Genomic DNA, 22,516 nt, shown 5'->3' on the forward strand with positions numbered 1-22,516 from the left:
TTTCCTTATTGGTTCATTTACACAGCACCGCTGTCCATGGCAGCGGTTAGTACATCGTTTTGTCATTTTTGCCTTTCCCCGCCATTAGTGCAGGCTGCTGAGACGCCACCCAGCTGCCTCGCCAGAGTGGCCGCAGCACGGCACATCCCTTTCCCCTGTGGTCACCCCTTTGACGAATGTTCGCCAACACTCATATATCATTCCCAAATTGGTCCAAATGAATTAAACACAGCTCTGCTTAACATTACGAGATTTAAATGGATTTTCTCTCTACAGGTCTGCCCCATAATTGGGTTTATCCATCTTGTTGAAGTACAGTTTACACTTGCTAACATCACGCCAATTCAAGCTACATTTTCTGCTCCAGTGACAGGAGCAAGGCAGATTTGTCATCGGATCATAACAGGTAATTCAAACAACAATTAGTTTGATGACGGCCCGTATGTCAATGTCTGCTCCCAGCAGCCTGGCTCACGCCGCTCACGCCCGATGCTCTCTGTTCCTCAAGATGAATTGTCTTCACAATTCTTCAATTTCAATCATCAACAATGCTTACTGAATCAACTGAGAAACTACTGACACCAGGCTGTCTACCCTGCTGGGCAGTCTCACCACAGCCCTAGTGGGAGGAATCTTCCAGTCCCCCTAAAATGGGCAACTATCTCCGACATCCATTTTCAACTCATGGAAAATTTCCAGCTTTCAACCAGAGCCAATTAATTCTGGTGCCTCAACTCGACCTCAAAATTCAGAGGCGCGCAGGGCTTAGGAAGAGGCAGGAGTGAATCTGTTTACATGGCTTAGCCCTATACACGCAGGAAGGTCCATTCCAGAAATGACTGATAGTTGTCAAGCCCTAAAAAAATGTTATGATGCTTGTCATTTAAAGGGGGGGAGGTGCTGGAGAGATGACTTAGCAGTTAAGGCACCTGCCTTATGTAGTCTAAGGACCCAGGTTTGATTCCCTAGTTCCCACAGGGGCACATGTGTCTGGAGTTCATTTGCAGTGGCTATAGGCCCTGGCATACCTGTTCTCCCCCACCCCCCCCTTTCTCAACTAAATAAATAAAAAATATATTTAAAAAAATCATTTTAGAAAACGCTAAGCTTGCATTTAAAATCCAGCAGACTGGGCTGGAGAGATGGCTTAGCGGTTAAGGCGCTTGCCTGAAGCCAAAGAACCTCGCTTCGATTCCCCAGGACCCACATAAGCCAGATGCACAAGGTGGCACATGAGTCTGGAGTTCATTTGCAGTGGCTAAAGACCCTGGCATGCCCATTCTCTCTCTGTGTCTGCTGCTCTCAAATAAAATAAAAATTTTTAAAAAAAATTTTTTTAAATCCAGGGGACCTTCAAGCACTTTGGAAATTAGAAAGCAGTCACAGAAAGTGAAATAGAAACCAGTCCAACCACATTACTCATTACTTAAGCTATGTCATTCATCCATGGCCATTAAGACACAGTATGAATTTACATCCAAGATGGAGAAAATCAAAATATGAACAACCTAGAAAATAGTATTATGTTGACAAAGGAGTCGAGTGCCCCTCTCAAATTATTCCATGGCCTCAAAAAAAAGTTATTGGGCTGGAGAGATGGCTTAGCAGTTAAGCGCTTGCCTGTGAAGCCTAAGGCCCCGGTTCGAGGCTCGGTTCCCCAGGTCCCACGTTAGCCAGATGCACAAGGGGGCGCACACGTCTGGAGTTCATTTGCAGAGGCTGGAAGCCCTGGCGCGCCCATTCTTTCTCTCTCCCTCTATCTGTCCTTCTCTCTGTGTCTGTCGCTCTCAAATAAATAATAAAAAAAAATTTTTAAAAATAAGAAAAGAGTTATTATTGATTTTCATATCATGAAAGGAGCTGTTAATATAAAAACCGGAAAAGAGCCAGGTATATGGTGGCACATGCCTGCGTTCCCAGCACTAGGGAAGCAGAGGCGGGAGGATCCCACAAGTTTGAGCCTGAGTCTACAAAGCTAATTGTATGTAGACCTACCTGGTGAGACCCTGTCTCAAAAAGAACGAAAGCAAGCCCACAATCCAGCAAGAAACTGAGAGAATGAGTGGAAGAATGAAACAACAGAAGAGGGGAAGTGAGAAATGAAGCAAGTGAAAGACAGAAAAGGGGAGAAAAAGGGAAAGAAACAAGAGAACAAAAGAGAAGAAAGAGAGAGAGAAGGGGAAGGAGGAGGAGAAAGGTGGAAGAAAGGGGAACAGCATTCTTCAATTGTTACCTCTGATACTCAACTGCCCATCCCAATCTCACTCCTGAGCTACTTGCTTTCTGCTCAGTGAGGAATTTAAACCTTCACACCCACATGCTTGTCCATCTCCTCCACCCCAACTACAGGATAGAAGCGTGTGTAAAACACCATCCCATCCCTTCCAAGTTGCTTGCATGCTCACCAAATGCAGCAAAGATAAGGCAGAATCTTTAAGTGGCATAAGAGAAATGCAAATGGCAACCAACAAGAGTCATAAATCTTTGTTACGCAGCAAAGAAAGCCCGGGTTATCAAATTCATCATGTGTGATGTTCCTGACAGCAAATAAAAAAATACATAATGCATGTCAGGATAAGACATACTCCAGACCTGCAAACTAGTGAGAGCTTCATGGCTCCCAATGGCAAAGACAGCAACTTGAGCCGCCTCTGCACCATTGCACTGCCCAGCTCACTGCAAACTTCCTCTCACTCAGCCTCCCAGCCCCCTCTGGACATGCGCAGTACCATTACCCCATAAGCCCAGGTTATCCGTAGGACTCCAGAACCACCCACCTCCTCTAGCACTAGATTCTTTAGGATACAGAGGTAACTATCACACCTTAAACTGCGACATTAGGCCAGAGGTTCCCAGTCAAGGACGATTGTGACCTCCAGGGAACAGTCATTTCTAGAGATAATTTGGCTGCCATACTTCTGTCAAGTACTAGTCGCCTCACGAAGGGCGGGGCCAGGGATTGGACTGGGGATCAGAGGGCTCAACAGAGAAAGTACTTCCTGTGCAAGCATAAGGACCTGAATTCAACCCCCTAGCCCCCACGCAAATGCCACGTGGACGCTGGCAGCCTGTCTACAATCCCAGAGCTCCAGGAGCGGACACAGGGGATCGACTCCCTAGTGCAACCAGCTAGCTACACTTGACAAATCTGTGAGCTGCGGTTCAAGTGAGACCCTTCCTCAATAAATAAGCAACCAAAAACAGGGATCCAATGTCACCCTGTGGCCTACACACACACACACACACACAGATGTGTAGGCACACACAAACACACACACTGACATGCATACATACACACACACACACACATACAAGATCACTACTGCTGAGCTTAGTGACTGAGCATTAAGTCTCCGCCACTAACTGCCCCTAATACTAACCAGGACAAGAACCAGAGGACCAACCAGAACGGCAGCCCAGGCCTCAACCTGCACCACACCTGGTGCAAGTCGTGTTTTTCCAACTGTGTGAATCCAAACAGGACTTCCATGCAGAGGCGTCAGAGAGTCCACCTTGAATTCTACTGTTTCTCTCTGTCACAGTGATAGACATACAGCACATGTAATCACTTTTAGACTTCATTATAAATTTCACCAAGTACCAAGCACACTACCCAACAACAGTCTTGATGTTCCGCTGGAAATTAACACCTACTGGCACTTCTGTTTAATTGAAGAAGATGCTTAAATTTCAAGGTAAATCAGCCAAAAAAAAAAAAAATTACAGCCACTCATCTATTAAATCATGTTTTGACCAAACCAAACTCCAGAAACAAAGCAAGTGCTAAGTCTGGTAAGCTTGCAAATGACAGCTATCACCTATCCAGAAATTTCTGCGCTCAGCTAGAATAAACAGTTCCACGATTTTCAGGGACATTGGACAAAAGTAAGTATTATAAAGTAGAACTTAATAAAGTAATGGTAAGAAAATATAACCAAATGAGACCTCCCTATGTACTCGCTGTAGCCCGTAACAGGACATGCAGGCAGCCAACAAGGGCCAGCAGACTTCTGCCTAGACCCTAACCAACCTGTTGTAACAACGCACGCTGGTCCCCAGATGCCTTAAGATGATGAAAAACTGAACAGGCAGATCTCAACCCTTGCAAATACAATCTCATGATCAAAGCAGGTGTAAGTTTAAAATAATACCTAGGGACTGGGGAGATGGCTCAGCAGTTTAAGGTGCTTGCTTACAAAGTCTTCTGGCCCAGGTTCAATTCCCAATAAAGCCAAATGCTCAAAGCGGTGCATGCATCTGGAGTTCACTTGCAGCAGCAAGAGGCCCTAGTACACCCATGCTCACTTCCTCTCTCCCTCTCTCTCTCTCTCTCTCTCTCTCATGCGCGTGCGCACACACACGCGCGCGCGCGCGCACACACACACACACACACATACATACATACATAAATAAATAAATAAATAAATAAATAAATAAATAAATAAATATACTTTATAAATGATACCTAAACTAAATAACTGGCCAATGTAATGCAGCTGCTATTGACTCAGACATGACACAAACTTGTACTTGAAACACTGCAGTATAAAACAGCAGCGGATGTCTTGCCCTGTTGCCATCCAGCCACTCCAGGCATGGGACCTTGGGCAAAACAATTCACCTTTCTGCATCTCAGTCACTTTCATGACATCAAAACTGCTCTGCCTTTGCTCTGCCCCAAGAGCAGCCTGAAGGACAAGCATGAGCTTGTCAGAAACACAGGTTCTCCAGGCCCTGCCCCAGAGCCCTGGGACCTGATTGTGAATCTCTGACTGACCTGAGAGAACCATCGTGGCACCAGGCCCTTCTGCTCTAAAGACTCCTCAGTCCCCGCATGCAACATCAAAGCAATCCTTTCTAACTGATACTAACCTGTGAGGCAGTGGTCACCATGGACTGCCCATTCATAATGTGTTCTCAGAACAAACTCCCACCATTCCAACAGACATGACCATTTACGTGAATAACGTGTCAGGCTACAGACACAGGGACACCCAAGGCAAATCTACAGAACGTGAGTCTGGAAGGAGACCCAAATCTTCTCTTTAGCTCTCCAAGGTGCTTCCTGAAGATACATGTGCAAATCTGGAGAAACCAACCTAGTCTTAGTCAACAAGAATCTCCAAGGAGGAGAGCCCGGTATGCTCACTTACATGGGCATGTGGGCAAAACTTAGGAAGCTGGGTGGTAGCTTGCTTTAGGAAGGAGGTAGAGCATAACTAGTTTTTTTGTTGTTTTTTTTTTGTTGTTGTTGTTGTTTTGTTTTGTTTTGCCAGTGCTGGGGATGAACTCCCAAAGCACTGAGCCACATCCTTAGTCTGGAGCAAGGTTTTAAGCAGACAGACTTAGCAGGAGTCTTTGCCAGGACTTTTTCTCATCTCACTGACTGGGTCTGAATCCTAACTTATGTTAAGCAAAATATCTATTTCCTCATTTACTGAATGAGGAGAATGGTGCTGATAACAGGTTTCCCCCTGGTGCTATTATGAGAAATCAATGAGTAATTCACATAAAGCACTTTAACACCAGATCCAATGCATCAGAATTCAATAAACATAAACCTGCTATTATTATTAACTGTTGTTGCCTTTGACCCTAAAGCCAAGCACCTTATTGTCCAAGTTACTCTTTGGTAAACAGATGCCTCTTGGGAAGCTTTGCACAGACCCATCTGGATATGTTCTCAGAAGCAAAGACGTCTGCAAACTCTCACTGGAACATCAGGGCAGTCCACTTTCTCACTCAAAATGAGGAAATGTTAGCCCAATCAAGTACCTGCCTGATTTGGCACCTGGAAATGACTAAGCACTCAAATTATGATCAATGACAGATTGATTTAAGAAAGCTAGGGCCCAATTCTGAACTTTAGTAGGCTGAAAATTCACAACTTATTAAAACTGTAACTCCTGGCATGGGCAAGGCCCTGGGTTCAATCCCCAGAACCAGTACATAAATGAATGAGTGACAGAGAGAGATGATTGAAATGATTGACACACAGATGAGAGAGAGAGAGAGAGAGAAAGAAAAAGAAAAGAAAGAAGAGAGAAAGGAAGGAAGGGAGGGAGGGAGAGAGGGAAGGAAGAAGGAAGGAAGGCCAAAAATAAAATAAAATAAAATAAAATAAAAAGATAAAAAGAGCCGGGCGTGGTGGCGCACACCTTTAATCCCAGCACTCGGGAGGCAGAGGTAGAAGGATCACCAAGAGTTCGAGGCCACCCTGAGACTACATAGTGAATTCCAGGTCAGCCTGAGCCAGAGTGAGACCCTACCTCGAAAAGCCAAAAAAAATAAAATAAAATAAAAAGGAAGGAAGGAGAGGGAGAGGAAGGAACAAAGGAAGGAAGGGAGGGAGGAAAGGAGGGAGGGAGGGAAGGAGGGAGAGAGGAAAGGAGGGAGGGAGGGAGGAAAGAAGGAAGGAAGAAGGGAAGGAGGGAAGAGAGAGAGGAAGGAAGGAAAGAAGGGAGGGAGGGAAGGAGGAAGGAGGGAAGGGAGGGAGGGAGGGAGGGAGGGAGGGAGGGAGGGAGGGAGGGAGGGAGGGAGGGAGGGAGGGAGGGAGGGAAAGAAAGACCCCGACTCCCAGCACTAAGCAGGAAGCCTGTTCAATCGGACCAAGAGACTGGTTTGTTTGCTTTTGTCTTTTTTAAAGGTATCTTAGACAGCATTAGAGCTTAAGCTCGATGAGAACAAGGCATTTTTATCAGCTTTGCTCACAGACACTTTCCTAGAACCTGACGCAAAGTAGATGCACATTATATACTGATGGTGAATGAACATTCGGAAGTTTGGACTGAAGACTAACCAGGCTGCAAGCCAATGAAGCTCCTGCCTGAGTTACCTGGCGCCATAGCCGCTGGCTTCACCAAACCTCTCCAGTAACACCTCCTTCTCTAGTTCACACAAACACACACACACACACATTCAATCCCCTTCATTTTTGTATGGGAAATGGACACGCAATCTCCACACTTGATCCAGCCACAGGACTGAAAATACACAAGTGGCAGTACTAACAACATGGTTCAAAGCAAAGACAAGGTGGCACATACTGTCACGCCAGCATTCAGGAGGTAAAGGCCAAAGAATCAGGAGTTCAAGTCCTCCTTGCCTAGGCTACAAGAGCCTCTGTCACCAAATATGAAAATAAAGATTACAAGACAGGGACAGGAACATAGCTCGGTTAGCTGGTGGAGCAGTTGCCTTGGGTTTCATTCCCAGCCCTTCATGAACCAGATGTGGTGGTGCACACCTGTATTCCTACCACTCAGGAAGTGAAGGCAGGAATATCAGAAGTTCAAGGCCATCCTCAGCTACATAGTGACTTTGAGGCCAGCCAGAGATACATGAAACTTATTGTAAATATTTTTAAAGAAGAGATCATTTCTTAGATTTCTTCATTTAATCCATATCCACAACTCCACATGAAAATGGAAGGCCAGGTAATTTGAAGTAGATAAAAAGGCAGGTTGAGAACACACAAAAAAAAGGCCATCAGAAACTGGAATAAGGGGGAAGCCAGAAACCCTTAGAAACACCATCACCCTTAAATTCTAACCAAATATTCTGGTGCTGGGCTGGAGAGATGGCTTAGCAGTTAAGGCATTTGCCTGTGAAGCCAAAGGACCCAGGTTCAACTCCCCAGGACCTACACAAGCCAGATGCACAAGGGGCACATGCATCTGGAGTACGTTTGCAGTGGCTGGAGGCCCTGGTGCGCCCATTCTGTCTCTCTCTCTACCTGCCTCTTTCTGTATCTTTCTCTCTCTCAAATAAACAAATAAAAATAAATACTTTAAAAAATATATTCTGGTACTAACCTCTCACCAGCTTTAACATGTGGGCAAAGTGACGTGGTTCCAGCCACAGCATGTCCAAAAACAATTGTTTTTGTTTTTGTTTGGTTTGGCTTTTTTTTTCAAGGTAGGGTCTTGCTCTAGCCCAGATGACCTGGAATTCACCAGATAGTCTCAGGCTGGCCTCGAACTCACAGCAATCCTCCTACCTCAGCCTCCAGAGTACTGGGACTAAAGGCATGCACCACCACGCCTAAGAATCTTAATGGTAAGATGTGTACTAGACATCCATTTCACATCTGGGAATAAGGAATAAGGAGCTAGGGTGGTGTGAGGAATTCTCCAGTTTGCATGCAGAAAGCACCCAACCGCTGAAGGTCCTACCAGCCACGGGAAGCCATGCAGGGGAGCTCTAGGACCAAGAGGACGCGTTGGGCTTTGGAAACGCTCATCAGATGGGGTCTTGCAAGCAAGCGCAAGGACTGTGGGAGGACTGCATCCACAGCAAAGGCTGCACTGCTCAGCTGTGTAAACAAATAAAACGGCCCATTTCTTCTGGATCTTCTCTTCGTTGTCTTTGCGCACAGGCACCAGCGCGTGCGCACAAGCCGCTCCACATCTTAGAAGGAAAACAACCACGAAAGGTCTACACAGTTTGTTTTTGCTGTGTGTGGTTTTTTTTTTTTTTTTTTTTTTTTTCCCTAAATCACATCTGACTTACTGTTAAAACATCAACCTTTGGCCAAAATACTCTTAAAACAATGCTTAATTGGTTTTCAAGTAGCTTTTCTGAGAACCAAAGAAAACATCGTCTGTGGGTCTTGACCTTGACTGAGTCCAGCACCGTTCTCGGGGCTAGAATAATGACAGGAGTAAGAGGATTGGAAGAGCTTCCAGGGCGGCACCAGTGATACCTACCTGTGCATCTACAACCATCACAGCGGATGGCATCAAAGTGGCTCTAGTGAGAGCTCAGGCCGTGTTTCCTCACAGTGAATGGTGCCACGGTGATTCTAGTGACAGGCCCTGCCTTTTCCCCTCATAGTGCATGGCATCAGAGTGATTCTAGTGAGAGTCCAGACGTGTCTCCTCGCAGCAAATGGAATCACAGTGGTTGTAGTGACAGGCTCCCACCTGTCTCCTCACAGTACATGAGATCACCAGTGAGAGCCCAGGACATATCGATTTTGGAAATCTACAACCGGGCTTCATCTCCCTAAAGTGAGCCTTTCTCCATCAGTGAACAGGACTGGAGGAGTTCTTAGGAACTGTGACCAGAGACCAAACCCCTGTATGAAAGGCGAGCAAAGCATGGCTAGAAGTGGTCTCTGATCACATTTTATCACACTCCCACCCAATATGCTACTTACACACCTAACAACTACTATGTGCAGTACACTTCAATGACAACATTCAAAATTCAGGGCCCAGGTCTCATTCAAAAAGTCAATGCAGAGCCAGGAGCGGTGGCACACGTCTTTAATCTCAGCACTTGGGAGGCAGAGGTAGGAGGATCACTGAGTTCAAGGCCACCGAGATTACATAGTAAACTCCAGGTCAACCTGGGCTAGAGTGAGATCCTATCTTGAAAAGAAAAAAAAAAACTCAATGCAAAACTAAACACATACTAACTTACTCTTCATCCCAAGTGTACTTTTATGGTATAAACAATGGAAATGAGCACCTATATTCCCCCTAAGATGTATGAGACTGTTGCTAGAGCTTTATTCTTAATAGCAAGCAAATATCCAACAATATCTAAATGATAAATGATTGGGGCACATTAATACATGAAATTCTCATGGCAATGAAGGTAAAAAAAGACATTGCGGCTATAAAGTGGATGCAACAGACATGAAACAGTAGACAGTACATGATTCCAGATACCACTTACATGAAGCAAAAAATAAAAAGGAAGAAAGAAAGAAAAGGATAGGAAAGAAAAAAGAACAGGCAAAAGTCATCTACTGTGATGATTGTCATCAGAGATTGGAGGGAGAAAGGATGACACCAGAAGACTGGGAAGAGAGGGTAACAAGGCATACAAAAGTTTCTGATCAAAGACCAGCAAACTCATGAGGGCAATGTTTATCTTTATAAATAAAGTATTATTGAGACATGCCCATATTTATTCTTTTGAGTTTATCTTAAGATGTTTTCAAACCAAAATATCTACATCGAATAGTTGCCAAAGAGACTATATAGCCCTAAAACCTAAAACATGTATTATCTGATGCCTCACAGAGAACGTGTTACCTCGTTCTACATGATGATGTAGATGATAGTCTGAGGGACGCTGAGCTGCGTACTGTGCTTACTGAAATTTCAGTAACACCTTTACAATGTCAAGGAGCTCAATGACCAACCATGTGCTTAGCACCTACGAGGCCCTCAATCACCAACACCAAAAAATGAGGAAAAGCCAACAGAATTAAACAACTAATGTATTTGTAAGGCCTTTTAGTTTTCATTCCAGTTATACGTGTCTTAGCCATTTTGGAAGACTGAGGTCATCTGCATATGGCTCCAGTCTTTTCAGAACCAAAGAGAGCTGGAAGACAGTCTAAAGTGGTTAAGATCCCAGCACAGCAACTAATACTGGCCCCAAACCTTTTATGAGTGACCTGTCTGTAGAATAATCGCTCAGAGGCCATTCACACATGATGGAAGTTAGCTGAGTGCCAAGATTAGAGGCGGGACGGGCAGGGCAAGGGGATGGACTCATGTGATTCACGGTGTCATGCTACCGGGTTATTTTAAGATGGAGCTTAGGACAGAAACAAGCTGGGCTCCTATTGAAATGCAGTGTTAAGAAGAAAATTCCACGCAGACGTCATGTTGCATTTGAGCCCTGGATGGGAGAGTTGGGGTGGGGGGTGCAGAAAGGTCCGTCCTCCAGGCACCAAGTTCTCTCACAGCCCCTCCCACCCGAGCTGCTGCTGAGAACTCTGGGAACAATCTCATTTTGTCTGAGGTTTCCTCTTTTTTTCCACCCTTTGTTTCTTTTGTTTTGTTTTTGGCCATTTATCCTTTGATGATCACACTAAAATTACAGCTAGCTGCCATTTGGCTTGGCCTCGTGCTGGTCTCAGAGACGCAGAGGGAGAATGAACACTTCTGAAAGCATGCTGCTGGGTCTCTAATAAAATGTCTCTCTGTTTGCCCACATGGGCATCGGGCCTTTGCAAATAGAAGCGGGGGAGAACAATGCTACCTGTTCATGGAGGAATAGTGATGGTCTAAGTCCTCCAAACAATGAGCTCTGTAATTTACTCCATCTTCCTCCCGAGAAGGCGCTTCGCGGGGCCTGCACCGTGCCAGGTGGCTTGGAGAAGGACTAACTGCTCCACCAAACAAGGGGCACTTCAGTGCCTGGTGCAAAGATTCGACAGCTGGTCTGGTCTCCCAGTGACATGGCCCCAGCCAGCCTTTCCACACCAAGATAAGGATCACTATCCTATTCAGCTTCAACAATTCCCACACCCTGGGCAACAGGATTTTCCAGCCCTCCAGAGATCTAGTAGGCCTCAGGACACTGTGTTCATCCACCCATTCATCAAGAGTTGGAGGTTGGGCTGATTCTCCAACAGAGCCCTGAGTTTAAAGTGTTTTCTGAAAGCAACACGTACTAGGCCTTCACCAAAGGAAGTGGGGTCCAACAGGAAGTGTGCCAGCTAGTTCTGAGAATATCTGGGTGAGCAGAGGAAAAAAATCAAGAGCTGTGCTTTCAGACTGGGGAGATGGCTCAAAGGCTAAAGGTGCTTGCTTGCAAAGCCTAATGGCCCGAGTTTGATTCCCCAGTACCCATGTAAAATCAGATACATAATGTGGAGCATGTATCTGGAATTGGTTCACAGTATCAAAAGGCCATGGTGCATCCATTCTGTCTGTCTCTCACAAATAAATAAATTTTTAAAAAAAGAGTTGCACTTTCTCTACACACAGAAACTGAGTATAGTGGCTCACACCTATAAACCCAGCTTTTGGGAAGACTGAAGTGGAAGGACTGCCATGAATTTAAGGCCCCGCAAAGTAAGTTCCAAGTCAGTCTAGGCTAGACCATGCCTCAGAAAAATAAATAAATAAAAAAAAGAAAATGCACACAAACTATCAATACCACAACCACAGTGGTAAGCAAAATATCCTTAAGTTCAATAACTATAGCCTTTAAATAAATACAAAAAGACCAAGAGTCCACCCAAAAAAACAGCCTGCTGATGTATGTTTTTTTCACTAGTGGAATGATCCCATTTTCCTGGGGGACATGGCTAGTATCGAGGCAGATGCACATCTGAAACAGCTAAACTCCCAAGACGCAGGATGGCTGAAGTTCCACAAGCCTCCGCACCCCCCGCAGACACCCCCATACACACACACACATAGACACACAAACACACACCCATACACACACACACACACACACAAGTGATCAGCAGCACCCACACACACACTCACACATACACCAATACACACACACACACACACACACACACACACACACACACACACACAAACTGATTGGCAAGGGCTTTCTAGAAGACAGGAAGTGATGGGATAACAGGCTTATCGACCAGCCAATCCCAACATGCAGGAAGAGAGAAACCAAAGGCAGCCCCGCACACAACTACAACGTCCCAAAGCCTCCTGGCCAAGGGCTAAATTAGCGCAACACTCAGCAAGTTCTGGTACCATGAGGGACGCCAACAGAACATCCATCCTGAAAGGACCGCACAGATAGACGAAAATCACGTAAATCTGCTCTGATTCCACTAGGGCCTTCTGTTGGCTCCATCGAGCCCAAGTCCATATCAGCCTGTGATTTGTTTAGCCTTTGGATTTCAGAGAATGGGAGGCCTACGTGAGCAGGAAACAGGACACTCATCAGAAGCTGGGATCTGTCGCCTTTCCCTTCCAGCCCTGTTAGTGTCGTATGTCAACAGGCCAAGAGAAATCAACATTTCAGGACCATCAGGTCCAAAGTGGTATTCTTAGCACCACTTAACATGATTTTGATCCACCGGAAACAGCCCTCTCTGGCTATCACGTGGCCCCCCTTAATTCTTCCTGCTCACATTTGGGGGTCCTCTTTAACTCCCAACTCAAGGTCTCTCCCTAAGCAAAAAGTAACAGACAAACTGGGTTCTGTGCGTCCTTGATCTCCCAATGGAGACATTCTTAAACCATAAACACAAGCATCTCTTTTTTTTTCCATGTCTTTAAATCATTTTAGCAGTATTTTCTACTGCTTCTCATTGCTTCCCGCCACCACCCCCAATGATTCAACCACCACCACCATCACCACCACCACCACCACCACCACCACCACCATCATAACGACATCATCTTCATCTAGGTGGGGGAGGAGGGGCAGAGAATAAAAGACACAGGAGACCTACACATTGATCATTCAAACTTCAGAATCTCTTGCATTTCCTACCTGAATTGCAATCTGGTGTTCAATCGTTTTGTACGCAGAGTAATGAGTGTTGCCGGACTGAAAATGGAGCTGTAGGAAGAAACCAAACCAAAGCGTTCTGCTTATGTCACAAACTACAAGGTCAAATCTTAAGCAGTTCATGAATCGAAGATAAACCTCTCTAGATTGAACTTACAGCCTTGGCATTCAATCAAGACCTACGTACTTTTACTTGTTGCTATGGATAAGGTGGTCATAATAAGTTTTTTTTAAAAAAAAACAAAAAACACACCAATTCAATAAGCAAAAGGGAGAGGAGGGGCAGGCATGAGAATCAATGACATGAAAAGGAAAGACTGATGCCCATGAAGACATAAAGGAAGCCAGTGTGTGCTGAGCAGGACACTAAAGGAAAATTAACGGTGTGCTGCATAAAGTCACCAGAGTTGCGACACGCAGGCGACAGTAAGGACTAGGAGAGGAAGGGTTGTGAGAAGCCACAAGGCTGCAACAAGTTCAAGCGCCTCCCCCAAGTTCTAATAAGTAGGTCCTGGCTCTCCAACACAATTCTATTTCTGGGAAAACAAATGCGTCCACTGATTTCAGGGGCCACCCGAGGCCTTATACATTCTTTCACAGTGACTAAGCTGTTGGGTCTTAAGAGTGAAATCTCCGCAGCCCGCTCTCTAGTAATCCACACTTCCCCAATGAGAGCCATGCATTGCCCAAGAGCCCAGGTCTGCTAAAGAACCACCTCTCGCGTAAGTCACTGGCTTCCGCAGAACAAGGTTCAGGGCCCGAGCCTTCTTCTGCAGCCCTATACAGGGGACATCCAGCACAAGAGGCGCTAGCCCCCAACTAAAAGGAACTCCAAGAGGCCTCAGCAAATTCTCATTCTCCCAAATAATAATAGATGTTAACAGCTTAGGATACTATCAACTGGGAAAGCCAACATCGCCTGCTGATTTATTTTATAAAGGATCCAATATTCACTAAAGGATCTCAATAATTATCTGAAAAAAACGCACTTCCAATTGCATATGCATACAACTGAGGAGGCACCAATCACGTGAGCTCCCCAGCCACCCCAACCACTGCAATCAGCAAATCAGTCACCTCCCGAAACATCTGGATCTGTATTATGACCACTGTTAGGGTATTACTCTTGTTACCAGAACACGTCTGTTATGAGAGCACAATCATCATTTGGACTACAAAGGAGTTTCAGTCCTAATTAGCTTGTGTACTGCTCCTTGGAAGGGAAGTTATTCAATCCAGTGTGCTCATTCTTTAAACAAAAAAAGGTGGGTGGGAGGGTTCATATAAATTTTGAACTAAAATATACACAACACAGTAATAAGTAATTTTAAAAATTAAGTCTAAATCTACACTGCTCATAGCATAAGACAGTATCTATTTTAGGAAGTGGTGGACTCAGAGAGAACTGTCTTTTCTAATATATAAAAACACCACATGTACATAGGGCTGGTGAGATGGTTCAGTGGTTCACGGCACTTGCTTACAATGTCTGCTGGCCTGGGTTCAATTCCATAGGAAACATGTAAAGCCAGATGTAAAATGTAGCATATGTGTCTGGAGTTTGTAGCGGCAAGAGGCCCATACACTTTCTGTCTGCCTCTATCAAATAAATAAAAATAAAAAATAAAAATAAAAACTAGGGGACTGGAGAGATGGCTTAGCGGTTAAGGTGCTTGCCTGTGAAGCCTAAGCACACAGGTTTGATTCCCCAGTACACATGTAAGCTAGATGCAAAAAGTGGCACAAGGGTCTGGAGTTCCTGTCATGGCTAGTGGCCCTGGCATGCCCATTCATTCTCTTTCTCTTTTCCTCTCTCTCTCTCATAAATAAATAAAAATATTAAAAAAAAAAAAAAACTAGGGCTAGCCGGGCATGGTGGCACATGCCTTTAATCCCAGCACTTGGGAGGCAGAGGTAGGAGGATCGCTGAGGGTTCGAGGTCACCCTGAGACTACAGAGTGAATTCCAGGTCAGCCTGGGCTAGAGTGAGACCCTACCTCAAAAGACCAAAAAAAAAAAAAAAAAAAAAAACTAGGGCTGGGGAGATGGCTTAGTGGTTAAAGGCACTTGCTTGCAAAGCCCAACGGTCTGGATTTGATTCCCCAGTACCTACGTAAAGCCAAATGCACAAAATGGCACAAGCATCTGGAGTCCGCAGTAGCAGAAGGCCTTACATGTCCATTCTCAATCTCTCTCTCCTCCTCCTCCCTCTTCCTCTCTCTTTCTAGAGTAAATACTGGGGGAAAAACAAAACTGGAGCTGGAGAGATGGCTCAGCTGTTACGGCACTTGCCTGTAAAGCCTAACAACCTAGGTTCAATTCCCCAGTTCCCACATAATGCCAGATGCACAAAGTGGTGCACGCAAGTAGAGTTTGTGTGCAGTGGCACCATGCTCTGGCATGCTCATCTTCTCTCCCTCCCTCTCTCCACTTTTAAATAAATAATTTTTTTAAATTAAAAAAAAATGGACTGGCAGTGCTGGAGAGATGGGTCAGCAGTTAAAAGTACTTGCTTGCAAAGCTAGACAACCCAGGTTAGATTCCCCAGGACCCACGAAAAGCCAGATGCACAAAGTAGTGCATACATCTGTACTTCATTTACAGTGACAGGAGGCCCTAACACAACCATTTCCCCCTTTCTCACTCTTTCTCTCCTCTATCCACTTGCAAATTTAAAAAAAATGAATAAATAAAAACAGATAGACTGGCTAGTGCACTCATGACCCTACAGCAAATACCAACAACCCCATTAAGAGGACCCTCAGTGAAACGGGGCCAGGGGAGAGGGGATATAAGTTTATAACTCAATGGGATTATGACCAATATGCAGTATGTGCATACTGTAAAGTTCATCATAATAAAAATAACTAAAAAGAAAAAATATTGCATGTGTGCATCAAAGCAGATTAATCAAATTTAAAAAATACAATAAAGGTGGATGAAAAAGAAATCTCTGCCTCTCTAAGCAGAGTAATAAACCATATAAGCAATGAGTAACTAGAGCCCCCCCAATAGGCACAGCCCCCACCCACTCAGAGAAAGTCCATCCAAAGTGAAAGGCTAAAGATGAGTATGCCTCTTTTGTCCCTCTATCCTCTTTGTAAAAAAAAAAAAAAAAAAATGCCCATAAGTAAGCGGAGATTGCACTAATTACTGTGACAATTCCCCATCATGTTCAAACAACTTTTGTGCGTGGGGCAGGTCCCTCTGCGAGTTTGGAATTCCTGGCGAGACAGCAGCTCTTGTCTGAGAGGAAGGTCCTCTTCTAAGCGGGGCAGGCAACACTAACAACTTGTCCTTCTTTTCAGCCAGTTTTTATATTCTCTTTTCCAATTGCCCAATTCAGAACTTAATGGAAACTTGTCCAAGCTTTTCTTCCCACAAACCCTGCAGAGCCCTAGGCGATCCGTACTCGGGGTAACCACAGGAATCTCATATTGTCAATTAAAATTGAATGGACACCTGATAACTGAGGATATGCCATGGAAAATAATTTCATATAGTCATAGTCTTATGAATAAATTAATGAAACTGTGGCTCAGCCAAATTCAATTTTCACTTGTCCGGCTCCATTCTTAACCGTTGTATTCATCACCTCCCCAACAGCACTGACAATGCTGCAGCAAGGACTGCGATACTAACAGGGAAGAGAAATACAGCTGCAAGTGTGCTGAAGATGAGCAGAGAAACCAGCACACCGGACCACGTCCATTTACCTCGAGTTACACACACACACACACACACACACACACATCACACATGCACATATGTACACCAACACACACCATTCTAACACTCCCCAAGCCCTGCAACTTCCGTCAGGAGTCCAGCAACATGAAGCCCTCCACCTGCTCCAGCCCCAGCCAGCACAAACAGCATCCTTGGAATCGCAAGGCGGATCTGCACTCCCAGTAACATTGTGTTTGTTGCAGAGGATTTCTGAGCCAGACTCTACTTCCATCTACAGCAAAGACAAGATGTTCTTGTTTCTCCTTAGAGTTTCCACCCCCTCTTTTCCCAAAGACATTTTTTTCTGAGCCACACATTTTTAGCCCTTTTTGCCTTCCCTATAAAACATGAAGATGTCTTGTCTGCTTACAGTCTCTCTTCTTAAAGATAAAATACAAATGCTCAGTAAAAACTTGGCACCCACACTGGAGAGATGGCGCATGCCTACAAAACCCAAGGACCCAAGTTCGATTCCCCAGTACCTATGTAAAGCCATATGTACAAGGTGGCATATGCATCTGGAGTTTGTTTACAGTGGCCATAGGCCTTGGTGTGCCCATCCTCCCTTTCCCCTATCTTAAATAAATAAATAAATAATTTTTAAGTACTTAAAAAAAAACAACTTGACACAGTCAACTGACCAATCATGCCTCTCTAACAGCTACAAATAAGGAAGAAGAGAGCAAGACAGGCTTGGGTGGCCCTGTTTGGGAAGGGGATAAGATTCAGGACAAGATGGCTTAGGCTTATCTGGGGTAAAAATGCAAGTACCATGTGCTTGACCTCCTGGGACTGTACTACACAGGTTACCTGGAGGACTCCAGGTCACTTCCTCATCCAGCAAGTGCCTGTTCTAACTGGACATGTCCTTGAAGTATCCAAGGAACCAGAAAAGAACTCCAAGATCCTTTTCATTTCATTGCTTCCCTCCCAGGAAATTGGACAAAATGACACTGCCTAGGTTCCAGATACAGGGGTCAAGGCCCTTCTCCCAATGGTCCCACCAGTCACCCGATCGATCCCCACTCGTCCACACTTGTCCAGAGAAGATTCATGAAGTCTTGGCAGTTCTCAGCTAAGGCTTGCAACACTTTAAGACGAACTGCTTCCCTTATTACCCTATCTTGATTCCTCTCATTTTATTTCTAATCATTACTCCTGGCTCTAAATTTGATGAAGATGAGAGATATCCAGAGATGGAAGAGGAAACAGCTTTAGTCAACCACAGGAATCTCATGCTCCAAGGCACCAAACAAGAAAAGGGAAACAAGAAAAATTTAAAACCTCATCAGCCTGGGTTAGCTTCCGGTGGGATGAAGATGCAGCTCACTGCGCTGAACTGGAACAAGGTGGGGCACGCTGACTTTGTTTTCAGTTTTGTGAGTCACTTGGCTTTCTCTTTTATATGCGTTAAAAAATTGGGGCTGGAGAGATGGTTGAGTGGTTAAGGCCTGCAAAGCCAAGGGACCCAGGTTTGATTCCCCAGGACCAACATAAGTGAGAAGCACAAGGTGGCACATGCGTAATACTTAAAAAAAAAAAAAGGAAAGAAAGGTCTACTTCCTAAAAGGTTTTGATTTCTTTGCTCCCCGTTTCTTCTGTGCCCTTTTGGAGTCACCTGAAATCTAATTTCCATGTCATTATTTTTAAAAGTGTATCTAAGACCTTTGCTTAAGTCATCAGCCACTGGAGCTTGGGAAGACTGAGGCAGCAAAACCATAGACCATTATGTGCATACAACCCCCACCTCAGTCCTATTTTCAAAGCCTTTTTCATTCCATGGGAAATAAGACTTCCTCTTTTCCCTGTTTGTTTGTTTGTTTGTTTGTTTGTTTTTGAGGTAGTGTCTCACTCTGTAGCCTAAGGCTGGCTTCTGGCAATCCTCCTACCTCAGCCTCTGGAATACTGGGAAGCCACCATGCCCAGCTGGGAAATAGACTCTTTCTTGACTTGGATTTTGGGATACTGCCTGTCCTTATACTATCCCCATTAAAAGCTCCGTGGGAGCCTCTAACTAAAAGTGGGAGGGCCAAGCCAACATGTCTAGTGAGTGCTTGAGTTAAAACACTCAGCAACAGCTCGACATGGAGCATCCGCAGCGTCTTAAGGGCATCAATGGCCTTTCACTTCCTAGGGCTCCCTTCTCAATTCTGCTGCAACAAAACGCGTGCCCTCAGACATTAAGAACAATCTCTCTTCCTGCCTCAGTGTTCCATCAAATGTCTATTTACCCTCATTAATTTCTCCTCTCTTTTTTTCTTTTCCTCAACCTGAAACCATCAGCTATGAGTCACAGAACGATCATTAAATTTTACAGCTTCCATTCGCATCCACCTACTCACATTTGGGGAAAAAGTATTGACTTGCAACACTGCCTGAAACCAAAATCCTCTGAAAAGGAAAAAAGGGGGGAAAAATCGTTTCAAGAAAGTTTTAGCTACAGGTCTACAGGGGATGTTACATTCTTCGTTTTTTTCTATTTTGTGCTGCAATCACAGGCAAAAGAAAAGTGGAGGTTGAATCTGGTGATGTTGATGGGTTTTTCTCAGTTGGTTTTTGAGGAAAAAAAAATAATAAAACCTAGCTGACTTTCTCTACACATCAAAACATAATTAAAGTTCTTCAACTGGGGAAAAAAATAAAGTGAATCAAGTTTCCAGCTCTTGTATAAAACACATTTCTAGCACATAAAAACACGTGGGCTGAAGTGCTGAGACATGCTCTTAACACAGCATTTTTCATTAAAAGTTGCCACACTAACTAACACTCTTGAAATGACGTGCCATCATTACTCCACTTAGCAGTCGTGAAGCTGCAACTCATAACGAATTAATTTGCATTAATGTGGGTTTCATGTGTCCTTCCCTGGGTATGCCATTGTGATTCAGGCTCAATAAAACTGACATGACAATAATACAGTGCCTTTTATTTCACTTTCCAAAACAAACCAACCCACCCCAAGACCCACACGAATCCTCTCGATTTTTTTTAAAGCATTTTACTAATATATTTAGTACATCATAATTGGCCCAGCACGCAGGAATCTAGTTATCTTCTCAGTAAATATTTATAGCATCACTCTTTCCCATTCATTCTGCATTTTCTTAGAGGATCTCACTGTAGCCTACATCTGCAATTCATTGACTTTACAATTTACCACATGTTGGGATGGGAGAGGTCTTAGCTCCATTTGAATCACTACACAAATATGCAAGTGATTTATCGGTTTCAAACTGAAGACTGCAAGAAAGGGACTCCACTTTTCCTGAGCATTACTTCTTCTGGCAGACCATGAACAATTACAGTTCGTACTAATTAAGCTCTGTAAATGTGCTGGGCCCTGCTAATGCCTACCAGGCCTCAAATTTATTTTCATGATGCGAAAACTTTAGCAAGCAACGTTAACTCCTTCGGAGCTGATATTGCTGACAGCCATGTCTCCCCCCACCCCCTGCAAACCCACCTATCTGGGCCCACATCATGACAAAAAGAATAAAATATAACAGGCTCTATTACCCACACGAAATCAGATGTGCCTACGGAAGAAAGACCTATCCTGGGAAAACTGAGAACACCATGGCTGATAACCAGTTCAAAGATCCACAGCCCCATCTTTGTAATGAGCTGTTAAGGGATTCACATCCATCCCTCAGGGCTAGTAAGTTTCTGGATTCCATTGATTAGAAAATAAAACCTTTCAGTCTGGGTCTTTAAGTTTGGGTTAGATAGAGGGAAGACTCTGACCATAAATGACAGAGCTATCCACTCACTCCCCTTGTCATTCAACAGTTCCCAACACTTGCTCCTGAAAACACACACAAACACACACACACACGCACGCACGCACGCACGCACGCACGCACGCACGCAGCACTACATGGTCCATTTATAACATACTCAACAAAACAGTTAAACCTAAGGTAAAACCTCTCTCACAGCCTGGTCTGGACCACAGATAATGGTCCAGTCAGACTCTCCTCCTCCAGATGCTTACAGGGTAACTGATAGGAAATATATTTGTCACCAGATAAAGTACTTGGGTGAGGACTGGAGTGCAACCAGTCTCTGCAGAGCAGGGCAATATGGCTTTGAATGGCCCCTCCCATGGTACGCCAGGCTCTCATAAGGAAACTTCAAGCTCGCAGTTTCCAACAAACCAGTCCCCCAAGCTCAAATCCTTGCCTTTGCTTTTCTTAGTCAAGCATTGATTCGGCCACCCCAGGGCCACTTTTCCGTTCTGTCTCCTCTCCCAGCGGCCCTATCTCCAACATAAGCGTGAATTGTTTGGGTTTTTTTTCTTGTCCATTAAATTATTTTAATCAACTCACCTCCCTCTACCTCACTTTTTTAAGCCTTCATATTAACTACAGCACTGTACAATGAGTGTATTTTCCCTTCCAGCTCAGTGGAACATCATATAAATTAAAGCGCAGTCTCTGATATCAGGTTTCTTTAAGTATTCTGGGAAACATTCACAATATAGGCAAAGTAGTCTCACAAAAAAAAAAAAAATAGGGCAAGGGGATTAAGAAAGGAAAGGGAGGAATGAGAAGAAAGGGGTAAAGATGCAAACACCCCAGCAACTCTGCTTTTGAAAAATGCATTTGTGTGGAGCCCCCCCCCCACACACTGAATTTCCATCCCTGAAAGTGCTCTTTATAAATGTGTATAACAATAGCCTAGAGGAAAAGTACAGGTCAGCTGCCAAAAGAGGGGATGGCTGTCTCAGTAAACTAAGATGGCAGAGCGGGGTGGGGGGGTGGAAGAGGAGGAGGGGAGACAGTGTTTGCAATGCCCCCCACCAATCTCATTGCTTATAATTAGTGAGAGAAATTTGAGCTACTGCCAATGTCTGCGGACCTTGAATATTATAAGGCCAACGTGGCGTCAAATATCTTAACATTCATAAGTGTTATGGGCTGTAAATAAAGCCTGTGGATTTATGACCCAAAGTCCTTGCCAGCAGAGGACTGGGGCACATTTCTTTCAGCAGCAGACCTGTTGAGGTGCAAGTTTGCCTTTGGTTGTAAAATTAACCATTTCCTTCACAAATGGGCTCAATTATAAGTCCGAGTTGAAGATTTACTTACATGGTTGCCAATATCCAGTCCCTAAAGAAACACAGACACACACACACACACACACACACACACACACACACACACACACACACATTCTCTCCAAAAGAAAACCCTAGAGGATTTGGATCAGCCTGCTTTTTCAAAACACTGAAATATGTCACCTCCAAAGAGTTACAAAAGCGGTCAAAGATATCATCTAATTCCACTCACCAAGACTAAAAAGCTTACACCTACCCACTTCCTTGGAAAGTGCTTATTTATATGGTAACTCCATGATTATTTTTTTTTAAAGGAGTAAATCGTTCCCTGCCTGAAGTCGCCTCCCCTCCCCCCATATAATGTCATCTACTTCCTGTGTAGGAGAAAGCATTTGCTAAATCCAGGTTGTCTCATGCTTAACTGCCAATAAACCAACTTCCACATAACTTCCAGACAGCTGGGGACAGGGTCCTCGGAGTTTC

General features: G+C 44.4%; 1 protein-coding gene across 32 annotated transcripts in view; it reads right to left on the bottom strand.

Moving 5' to 3' along the window:
• The window catches only part of Tcf7l2 (transcription factor 7 like 2), a 207,581-nt gene that overhangs the window by 179,311 nt on the left and 5,754 nt on the right, over positions 1–22,516 (bottom strand). For 15 of the 32 annotated variants that reach the window (XM_045148784.1, XM_045148795.1, XM_045148801.1 and 12 more), the window contains exon 4: positions 13,228–13,296. The exons of the other annotated variants lie outside the window; for them this stretch is intronic. In XM_045148784.1, coding sequence (XP_045004719.1) covers positions 13,228–13,296 — 69 coding nt within the window. The remainder of the gene's footprint in view (positions 1–13,227; positions 13,297–22,516) is intronic. 32 annotated transcript variants of the gene reach the window in all.

The sequence above is a fragment of the Jaculus jaculus genome, chromosome 1 (genome assembly GCF_020740685.1).
Source record: "Jaculus jaculus isolate mJacJac1 chromosome 1, mJacJac1.mat.Y.cur, whole genome shotgun sequence".
NCBI classification, from domain to species: domain Eukaryota; kingdom Metazoa; phylum Chordata; class Mammalia; order Rodentia; family Dipodidae; genus Jaculus; species Jaculus jaculus.